Genomic DNA, 11,719 nt, shown 5'->3' on the forward strand with positions numbered 1-11,719 from the left:
AATCCAACTTGGTCGAAGCATCATGTCCGTGAGGTCCTCACTACACTAGGTGAAAGAATCACAATCACTTCCTCAGCTCGTCGCCGCAAGACCTTAGTCGACGTCGAAAGATTATATACAAAATCACTCTGGGACATTTCTGTGGTAATGTCATCAGGTCAGATGTACTTCTATATTTCGTACCTGTTCAAAAAGGTTATACTACGACACTGTCAGAAAATTGGATCTTCTATATATAGAAATCCACTATCATCCGACTAATTCATTACAAAATTACACTGACAACTTTAAAGTCCAGTCTCAGGTAACGATGGATCTAAAGCCGAAATAGCACAACAAAACTGTAACGGTCTCACTCTCGATCGCGATTTGAAAATATGCAACGACGGAACCAGTTTGTAATGGAGTCAAAATAGCAACAAATTAACCTCTTTCAAGCGTTGTAGGTCAGTAACTAAACAAGTTACGTGAATGAGTCACAAAAAAAGTAAAGTCAAAGTTTAAGTAAAAAAAAAAAAACAAAAAATTAAATATGTCTAGTAGGGTAAACTCTAGTAATCTAGAGAAAGAGTTCCCTCTGGACGAGTTACATTTTAACCTCTATTCAGAGGACTTACCAATACATGTAAACCGACAGTAGACGTAGTGCGATTACCATTAATTTAAACAACAAAAAGTAATAGGACTTCGGACACCTCGGTACATGACCAATAAATTTCTCTTCTCCGGGCGTTCTTAACCTCGGGAACTCCATCGACGGCGGTGACAGGGTGACAGTACTAAACAGTTAGATTCTACAATAAGTATGATACTATTCGTTCAAAAAAAGACAGGAAATTCATCCTAAGTTTGGTTAAATCTTGAGAAAGGCTTTCAGGGTGGGTCAAAATGATCAGCCGAGATCATATACAACAACCAGTTGACAGTCCTACGCACCTTTTCCACTTGCGGTGTTTCGTTATAATTCGCTTGTCTTTTCGTTTCGTTCCGGAAATAATTTATTTATTTTCGACACGGTTTTCCGTCATAGGTTTTTATAGTGGGTTTTTTTTCGTATTACTCGTCGTTGTTCCTTGTCGTCACTGGTCACCTTATTGTACCTCCCCTTTGTTACTTGCGCTGTACCTTGTCGTCCCCTTCTGATCTGGATTTAGGTGTCTTCCATTTAGTGTCCTGTTATGTCGTCCGACACCCGTCACCTCCCTCTTTGTGTTCCTGTTGTCCACTGTGTGTTTACTCGTAGTCTTGGTGTAGCCCTTTGATTGTTGTCCCTCCTCCTGCTCTGTTTTGTCGTTCTCCTTCTGTTTTGTCGTCTCCATCGTCGAATCGTTTTTGGGTATTGGTCTGTCTGTTTGTGATTTTGCGCACTGTATTGGATTCCTCACACTGTCTTGGGGGGGGAGTTCCCTGCCTAGGGTCTGTAGGATTTTTTTTTTCAGGTCGTCCCACCCACCTCCCTATGGCGCCTCCTTCCCTGTGTGTATTGATCCCGGTCTTTCCCACCCACTTCCCCAAACTTCTCGCCCAGGGCCCGCCTGCCGGGCCCCCGTTCCCGTCTCTGGGTTCCTCCCCGCAGAAGCCCGCCTGTCGGGCCCCCGGTCTCGTCTCTGGTTCCTCCAGAGTTTCGCCTGCCGGCCCCGTTTCCGTCTCCCTCGGTACTCCCCGCCTTCTGCGTCTAGCCCGCTTGAGTCCCCGGGCTCGTACTCCCGCTTCTTGCGCGCCGAGATCCCCGGCCCGAGTCTCCCGCTTCTTGCGCGCCGGAGGAGTCCCACCGGTCCACGAGCTCCCGCTCTGCGTCTGGTCGAGGCGGCCTTCCGGCCCCGTCCTTCCGCCGACTGCCCTGCGTTCCCGAAGGCCGTTCCTAGCGGGGTGCCTTCTCTGGTTCCTCAACCGTCCTGCGGGGCCGCTCTGTCCACTGCCGCCCTTGGGAGGTTGCCTTGTTCTGATACCCTAAACCCGTCTGAAGAGTCGTCCCAGAGGTTGCTTGTCCTGTATCCCAACACGCCCTCGCGGGCGTCCGTCTCATCAGCGCCCTTTGAGTTGTTGCCACGTGTCCTGTGATCCCAACCGTCTCTTGGTTGGCGTCTTTCTCATCTAGACGCCTTGGAGTTGCCCAAGGTGTCCGTGTATCCCACCGTCCTGGGGGCCGTCTTCCATCAGAACGCCCTAGAGGTTACTCGTCTTTTTTTGTCCTAGTATCCCAACCCGTCCTGGCCGGCGGGCCCGTCTTTCTCATCGAGCCGCCCTGCCGAGGTTGCCGTGTACCTGTATCCCAACCATCCTTGGGGCCGTCTGTCTCATCAGACGCCCTGGAGGTTGGCCGTCCGTCCTGTATCCCAACCGTCCTCGCGGCGGGCCGTCTTCTCATATCAACGACCGCCCTTGAGGTTTGCGTTTGTTCCTGTATCCCAACCGTTCCTTGGGGCGCCGTCGTTCTCATAGCCCGCCTAGGGGTTGGCAACTGCCTGTACTCAACCGTCTGGGGCGCTTCGCCTTGAGGTTGCCGTGAACCATCCCTAAACCTTCACCCCTGAGAACTCTACTTTGAGTTAGCCGGTTGGCCCAATCCAAAACATACGCGCTTTCGCTAAACTGTACTACGACGCGGGTTATCAAGTGGATCGCTCAAGCCAGCCGTGCCCTATCTAGTTAGGTGCGCGTTCACATGAAAGGGGTGGTATTCGGAGCATTCGACCAATCACAAACATGGAGAAGCATACTGACAGCGCAGCGCGTCATACTTCCTGAATCAAAAGTCAACTTTTTATTAGACAAATATGAAGACGTTAAACTTTAAACATCCATGACTTAAACACTTTATCCAGGATAAAAGCCACATAGTTGCACCTGAAAGGTGAATACAGCTGGTACAAGAAAAAGTGTTTGAATGCGTACATTAACAGGTTTATGATATGCCCCGTTTAAGACACGATCTGACTTTAATTACATTTGACTCGGGTGTTTCGTAATGTGTTGCTTAAAATAATACTTCTGCATACAGTATGTGACACTGTGAGTGTTGCACGGCCAGATACGGCTCAGCTGACTCAGATAAGGAAATATATGATACATTATGATGTGATATGCCGCGGACTCAGTGGCGTAGCGGAGAACTACTTAGACTAAGTTAGCCAGGTTGATGTTAGTGTTCAAAGTGTGAACAGAGGTAAGTTTTTGAACCAATTCATACATATGGATAAGTCAATTTGATAATGGAAAATACTTTACTTTTTTTATTAGGTTAATGCATTTTTGATTTAATAAATTTCTATTAATAACGGAGGAAAATTTCAAATACTGGGTATAAATATGAAGATCACTTTAAGCCATAACGTTATATGACACAAATATGTTGTGTCATATAACGTTGTGTTTAAGAGTTTATATGCGTATTATATGACATATACGGGTGTAAGATCGGTTGTAGGGAGGGACATATTGGAGGGACGCGTCGAATCACCGAGCCCATACCACCACAATAATACGAAGCTTTCACACGTACAACCTCACATACCTTTTTGTCGGGGGTTTACTGTATCAGTTGGCAGGGTATCTCTTTACCGTCTAACGACTCACCATGGCAAGCATCGTAATGTACATGTCTAGCTTCGTTAAGTTCACGATTCGTGTCGTCGTTCAGGATAGGGGGACATACGGGTACGGCGTAAACAAAGTGTGTAGGGGGGGTGGTTTTTTATAAGTTTGTTCTTGACTAAAAGTCGATTGTGTTCGATATCTTGTCATAGTTGGTTATTCTTCCGTGTAAGGTAGTAGTTGACAGCGGTTCACCGTCGTTTGACATGACACACAAAGAGTGAACAAATATTTGGCCAAAAAGTCTGCGAAGGGAGCGAAGATGGTATCAGTGGAAACGATAATCGTCTTCTCTCGGTACTGGTAACGGGGTCGTCGACTGTTCTACATAAATAAAATAAAATATAAAATGTACCATTGAAAAGAAGTTATTAGTAGTAACTGTTTACAGTACGACAAACCTACCTTACGGGTTTATGGGATTAGATTTCGGTAGTGTTCGTCTTGAAGGGGGACTTTTCGGTCTGTATAGGAATTTCACCGGTTATATGAAAACATATGTACAAAATTACAAAAAGATCCATAGTCTAAAAGTCTTTTCCTTCCTTACCCCACCTACTAACTCTTTGTTAGAACAAATCCCCCAATAAACGAGTAACAAGGGGTAAAAAAATTCGAAATACCAATAACAATAAAAAATTCGATTTTTAGGACCGACTCTAAAGAACACTGATAACGAAGCACCAAAAGTCTTGTTACGACAAACAACACGACACGTCTAGGAGACTGGGTCACAAGTCTCATTTGAGTGGTTCGAAAAAAGTCGTTCGTGGAAATATCAAAAGTATTCAACGGGGGAAATTGTCCCCAACAAAATGGATTTTTATCCGGACTTGTTCCTGTTTAATACAAAAATCTCAGACATAAACTTTGGTTTTCGTAGTTGTCCCCGGACATACATTTAGTAGTAGTCATAGGAGTTGAATGGGTGATCCATACTCGACCCCAAACGACACCATCGACAAGACGCCGAATCCTCGGTGTTTTACGTCTCCCTTGTCGGGAGGTTAGTGTGTGTAGGGGAGGGCTGACGTTCCCGGTTTCGAGTGACAGGCGGTCAAAGTCTGTGACCTCCATTCTATCTACGTTGTGCGAGAAAGTGCAACTAGATTCATAAGGGTTTGAGGAAACAAAGAGGCGAAGTCAGAGAAGAATTAAGCTGTGTGGAGTGAAAATTATACAAGAAATGAAGGGTAGTGGAAAATCCCTTGTAATTTTTGTTGACTCTTTGCGTCCGATTTTATCCTTGTTTATTCGTCGAGTCCCGTCCTGAGGTCGTCCCTTTTTAACATCACATATGACTGGGTATTTCCTGGCATTATAAAAACAAATGTGGTTAGTAGTGTTGCTTTATGTTTAAAGATACCACCTTCTGATGTCGCCGAGCACACTTTACACAAACCTCTACTGTAATTATTACCCTAATTTAATAATGTAAATAAAGTTTGTTATCACAATTTCCGTTCCATTCCGTCCGTTCCGTTCCGCTCCGCTCCGCTCCGCTCCGTCCGTATCCGTTACCGTTCGTTCAAATAAATAAAACGTGTAAAGTTGTGTTCCGTTTAAGTTTCACGAAATGTATATTCTTATTTGTAATTTTATTTTTTAATGTACCTATTTTCAATGACACGTCAATTCATACACCTCCTTTTTTTATCAAGTATTAAATTTCGTACGGCCGTTTTTTGAAAAAAAACGGAACGCATCTAAATATTTCATTCAAGTCCAAATAGTACGCCTGGACGTCCAAAAAAATCTCACACAAGATCTATAAAACCCTCGTATATATTAGATTTGGACGAAAATGGTACAAATACAAGACATGAAGACCCTGTCACATTTACGAACGAGTCAGGGAACTCTGGAACATCTCTAGAACCTACACAAGATATTAAAAATCACGTAATCCAGCATTACATAAAAACCCGGTATATTGGTAAAATATTACAGAACAATATTTGGTCAGTCAGTCATAAAAACTTTAGTTAATAAAACTGTGTGTTCCATTCAAGGTTACAAACTAATCTGAAGTCTTCGTCACCACCAATAGATGCATTCAGTCACTAAAAGCGAAATCAGGCCAAAGATTGAAAGTCCCTTTTGAGACCAAAGGACCAGAATGCATTACGACACATTAAGAAAAAATCGCCACAGATACTAAGGTTTACACAAAATTAGAATACGACAGCCAGATATGAGAACGAAGGCCTCCAGAGTCCAATAAACCAACGTCCGACTTCATCGAGTGAGTCACTTACCAAGTGAACGGACGACTGGTTAAAAGTCTCGAGTCACACAACGAGCACTCAATTCGCTAAAAAGTTCAAGTAATAAATAGTACTCTTATACTTAATATAGGTCACCTTATATTTCGACGGCAACACAGTACCTTTACTAGCACGGCAATGTTATTTTAGTGGACTAGACACCCTTAGACACTTGATAAATTATACTTATAAGATGAAGAGGGTAAGAAGTCATCGTTTAAGCTGATAAATAATTAGTAATCGCAATTTCTTTCGAATGAATTTATAGACGGGTGTTGTATTCATTGCCTNTAAAATAATACTTCTGCATACAGTATGTGACACTGTGAGTGTTGCACGGCCAGATACGGCTCAGCTGACTCAGATAAGGAAATATATGATACATTATGATGTGATATGCCGTGGACTGTACTTAATGTTACTTTGATCCGGTTACTTATGTTGTGGCAGATATTTAATTAAGCTTTCTTAATGCTAATTTATAATAGTCAGATTGCTCTGAAGATGGGAGGTGATATTCCATTAATGTTCACGTTCACACAGTCTGTGATCTTTGCCGGCCGTCTTAATCGCAAGTAAAAATCTCCGCACACTGAGCTCTGATTGGTCAACAGACGGTGCTTTCACTGAGTTGAGCTCTTAGCCCGCAACCTCACCTGCTTCGGAGCAGGTTAGCCGCACAGCATAAGTTACCATGGAGATCTAGCCTGCTAAAAAGAGAACCAGCTTCGTAGGACCGGAAACCCAGAGTTTTCCCTGAAGTTAGCCGGCTAAGCGAAAATCCTTCTTCGTAGTAGAGGCCGCTGGTTGAGGTCTACGATGTTTTGTACCAACATTAAAACATTTGTTCTCAACACACCTGCTCGTCTGTTTTGAGGTTTCCGAACTCTTCCATGAAGGTGCTTTCTGAGGGAAACTGCAGTGGCTCCAGGAAATTCAACAAACTGAACAGCTCCTCCACCGAGTTCTGCAGAGGGGTTCCTGTCAGCAGAACCTTTTGCTCCTGTGAGAACCATGACAGGGTTATCTTCAACACAAACACTACATCTCAGAACATGCTGCTTGTCATGGCATTTATTCAAACTGAACTGAAACGGTATCCCAAGAGGTCCTTCAGAAGAGAGAAAACATTACATAAAAAGAGATCGACGATTAGACACAGGAGAAGAGTGCCTGTATGAGAGCCTGGCAGCTAGAAGAGGATCATTCAGACTAGGCACACTGCAACACACTTCTGTATAGTGTATAGCATCCTATGTTCATATATGTTCTCTTAGTATAAGATTGGTCTGAATTATAAATATTCTAACTTATTCTGTATTTTTCATTTTGTGTAGATACTATTGATAAAGTTAATATGTATATCTTAACTAATCTAATTCCATTTTTGGTCACACCCCTAAATGGTTAAGAGTGACATAAAATAAAATAAAGAAAGAATAATATATAAAAAAAAGTAATAATACATTTCATTTATAGATCCATTTTTAAGGTACTCATAGACGCTGCATGTATAGGTTGATTCATTTAAAAATCATTAAAAACAACAAAATAAATATAACACACACATCCTTAAATAGACATTAAATGCAGATTATAGACAATATTCTTTCGAGGTTATGATTTGTGATTTGAACAGATTGGCACACACACACACACACACACACACACACACACACACACACACACACACACACACACACACACACACACACACACACACACACACACACCAGGTTCATGAGCTTGAGTCCCTCCAGCAGCTTGCAGTTCCTGTTCTTCAGCCGGTGGGCCTCGTCGATCACCACACAGCGCCAGTGCAGCTTCTTCAGGTCCGGACAGTCGGCCATGATCATCTCGAAGGTGGTGATCACGCCGTGGAACTTCAGGATGCCTGGGATGGTGTTACCCTGAGAACGCAACAGTATCGATTCAGGGAAGGACATCATCCTTAAATCAGGGAGAGGAGCTTCATTGCATTTCATGCCTCACTCATTCTAATCTTATAATGAAAACGCTTAATGAAAGTGCTGAACGGTGATTTTATTATGCATGAGCACATTTATTCTGAAGAAGAAAGTCAGAACTAGGAGCTGCATACTGTGTTGTAATTATGAGTTCATCAGACTGGACGTGCAGCAGAAGAAATATCAACTAATGCATTTACTCCAGATGTAGAAGTCATGGTAAATAACTACACTGAAATGCTCTGCGATCATTGCATGTCCAAACATGGAGCCACCCTGTATGGGGGGGTGAAGTAGAGAGGAAAAAGAGGTGAGATAAATAAAGATTGTTCAATGGATATCTGTCTTAAATGTGGCCAACAGGTGCAAACCCGTTACACTGGCCAAAAACACTTCCATGAGGAGAAACGCACAGCAGCTTCAGAAAAGATTAAATACAAAAAAAATGCGCCAAAACAATTGCAAATGAAGAAACATCTTCCCCGACTTCACCAACACATGCAAAGCATCTAAAAAACATTCACCAACCTGACGAAAGGTGCGTTTACTAAAAGCACTGCACAAACGAAACACTGCAAGAAGCTTAAACACAACGGGACACTAAAAAGTGACGCACACAGCTGAGAGCGGATGGCTTGTTAACGTTAAGAGATATAAAGTCTCAAATGTAAATATGATTGGCTTGTTTTTAACAACTGAATCGTATGATACCTTCAGATATTATTACAGATTTGCTTTAAGCTATCTAGCTAAAAAAGTTTTGGGCGGCAGTCTCTAGGGACTTGGACTTTGGACCGAAAGGTCTCCGGTTCACGTCCCGATCGGACCAAAGAAATACGGAGTGTGGACTGGTACTGGAGAGGAGCCAGTTCACCTCCTGGGCCTTGAGCAAGGCACTTAACCCCCAACTGCTCCTGGCGCCGGCTAGACTGGCTGCCTCTCCGCTCTGGATCCTCTCAATGCACGTGCATGTGTGCATATATAACTGTGTGTATTTGTATGTAACTGTATAAAAAAATAATAATATGTGTGTATAAAAAACAGAGTGGAAAATTGATTTTTCCCCTTTGGGGGATCAATAAAGGTCAATATTTTTTCTTTCTTTCTAAAACACCTGAATGGCACTCCAGTCCCAGCTGTGTGCGTCACTTTTCCTGTCCCCTGGTTTCCGTTGTGTTTTGAGCTTCTTGCAGCATTTTGTTTATTCCACACTTTTAGAGGTTCAGGCTCTACCTGTGTGTCTCTGTAGAACATCTCGTACTGATGGATCATCTGCCGGCTGATCTGAGATCCGTGGTACACAATGACGTTCATGTTGGTCCACTGACGGAACTCCCGCTCCCAGTTGGTGATGGTGGACAGGGGGGCGATGATGAGGAAGGGGCCGCGGATCCCCATGCTGAAGATCTCGAACAGGAAGGTGATGGACTGGATGGTCTTTCCTAAACCCATCTCATCTGCCAGGATGCAGTTTTTCCTAGAGCGAAACAGACAGCGAGATCGGTAAGAGCTATAATCCAAATACAGGACATACCTCCATTGATTATGCGGCTCTATTTTGCATGTTTTTTATGATGTCATTGCCTTTGTTTTGTAGGGTGAAAAAAAAGCCTCTTAGCTAACTTTTACACACACAACAATGCTTAGTATTGTTCTCTGTCCCTGTTAAATAAATAAATAATTCTTATGAGTGCATTAATTAAGTTCATTAATAACGATTTGTGTTGGGGAGATGAATTGGCAAGAATCTGGTAGTACAATGTTTATCGTGACACAGCGGTTAGAATTTCATATAAAACAATATGTTGAAGATGAAAATACACATCCAGATGCATAAAATGTTAAAATATATTACTTTTTGTGTGATCACAACAGTGGGATCTGCATTTCTTACAATCATTTTAGCAACATAAAACGTATTTGTGTGAAATCTGAGCAAAGCATTTCACACATTTCAAACAGAAATTAAATATTTAATTTGATAAAATGCAATTCAGCACCACAAACCATACAAAAATGTATCAAAACTTGTATGTCTTTTCATCATGCAGCCTGTTGCAGTTGTTTTTCACTTTTAGCTTTCTTATTTGATCTTACTTCCTATTTTTGTATTAGTAACTTATTAAACTGTGTCCTTTTTTTTTACTTCTCTGTAGAGAGAGATTGTGTTTGTTTCACCGTTGAGTTGCTGCTAACGTTCATCCTAAATGTTAAAATATGGATAACTCATCATTAAATATTCATTTAATTCTGAGGTGTTAAAAGACTTGTTCATTCTGATAAATATATTCAAGCATGATGGGACTGAGAAAAGATTCAGTTATACAGGTGATGGTACATTTACTGTAACAAAGTAATACATTTAATTCAGTTTAGGTTTTATAATACGTTAATGACATGACGTCTCGCTGTGTTATATAAAATTACAACATACAGGAGAGATTACAAACTATTTGTTCTCCTTTGTTTCTAAACACTGCTTACAAATCCACCAGCTAAATAGTGTTAAAACTGGTTTCAGAGCGTTTGTTTTACTCACCTGTTGTACCAGTTGAACAGTAACCAGTTCATTCCCTCCAACTGGTATTCTCGGAGCTGGTTTATATTCCGGTAAGCTCTGGAGTTATCCAACTTCTGCCACTTCTCTGGAAGAGGACGCTCCTGCAATAACAACACACACATTTAAAACTTATATTACCCACTATCCTCTACTAGATCTCCACGGTACATCCAACACTTCCTTGGTTCAATACGGACATATTGGACTTGATGAAGGAAAGAGACTTTGCACTGAAAAGAGCACTGAAAACTAAATTAACCACTGACAGGCATAGGTTTACTTCATTACGTAACAAAGTAACTCAAACAATCAGAAAGGCCAAAACCAACTTCTTCATAACAATAATTAATGAGGCACTAAACACTAAAATAATTTGGGAACAGATTAAAACCTTACTGGAATCAAGCACAGGCCAAAAAAGCAGCTAGAACTAAAAGAGAATGGTAACCTAGTGCAAGACCCAGAACAACTTGCCATAGCTTTTAATATCTATTTTATCAACTCTGTAGATGAAATTGCACAGAACTTTCCTTTGAGAGCAGAACATATTATCAAAGTCGACGAAAGTAAAATGTCCTTTTGCATTCAACCCATATCGGAATTAAAAACCAAAGCAATTATTAATTCTCTTAAAACTTCGACAGCTAAGGACACATACGCTATGGGATTCTACAATGCTTAAATCACTGCAAGATTACTTAGTCTTGCCCTCTTACCGCAAATCATCAATTCTCCGTATGAAGACTGAATTCTAACCCCATTTTCAAGTCCAGGTGCCCTCTGAAACATCAACAATACCCAATTAGCATCCTTACCTGTAGTATCCAGGTGGCTGAGAAGTGGGTGTCGAACAGCTTGTCTCCTTCTTAAACACAGTCCCATTTAAACTTCAATCCCATGCAGTTTTGGCCTTCAGGGCAAATTATTCAACCGAAACAGCCAACCTGCTTTTTATAGAAAAGGTCAAAGCAATGGGTTGACAAAGGAGGTATTGTTGGTGCAGTCATTCCTGGATCAGGCAAAGCCTTTGATACAAGCTCAACCATAAGGTCCTTCTGTCCAACTGTCGGCCTTTTAACTGCTCTCCATTACACTCAGGTTGGATTAAATCATACCTTCACTGGTAGGCGTCGAGCAATGTTATTCGTCAATAATCAACTCTCTCCAGCTCTAGACTTAGCACCGAGTACCACAGAGGTTCAATACCTTGGTCCACTTCTTTTTTCCGCGAATAATTAAATGACCGCCCATCTGTCTGTCCTGATGTGGAAAGCACAGTTATATGCCGATGACACTGTGATATATGTGCATGCCAAGCACAAAAGCAAAAG

The 11,719-nt window shown here is 41.9% G+C and overlaps 1 protein-coding gene across 1 annotated transcript in view; it reads right to left on the bottom strand.

The window, feature by feature from the left end:
* Positions 1-6,711: 6,711 nt before the first annotated feature.
* Positions 6,712-11,719, bottom strand: part of LOC104949187 (chromodomain-helicase-DNA-binding protein 6-like) — a 7,050-nt gene continuing 2,042 nt past the window's right edge. The window contains exons 2-5 of the mRNA XM_010775494.1: positions 10,368-10,490; positions 9,062-9,305; positions 7,595-7,771; positions 6,712-6,864 (exon numbers count right to left, since the gene is read on the bottom strand). Of these exons, the coding sequence (XP_010773796.1) occupies positions 6,712-6,864; positions 7,595-7,771; positions 9,062-9,305; positions 10,368-10,490 (697 nt within the window). The remainder of the gene's footprint in view (positions 6,865-7,594; positions 7,772-9,061; positions 9,306-10,367; positions 10,491-11,719) is intronic.

The sequence above is a fragment of the Notothenia coriiceps genome, unplaced genomic scaffold (genome assembly GCF_000735185.1).
Source record: "Notothenia coriiceps isolate Sejong01 unplaced genomic scaffold, NC01 NC01_scaffold00015785, whole genome shotgun sequence".
Lineage (NCBI taxonomy): Eukaryota > Metazoa > Chordata > Actinopteri > Perciformes > Nototheniidae > Notothenia > Notothenia coriiceps.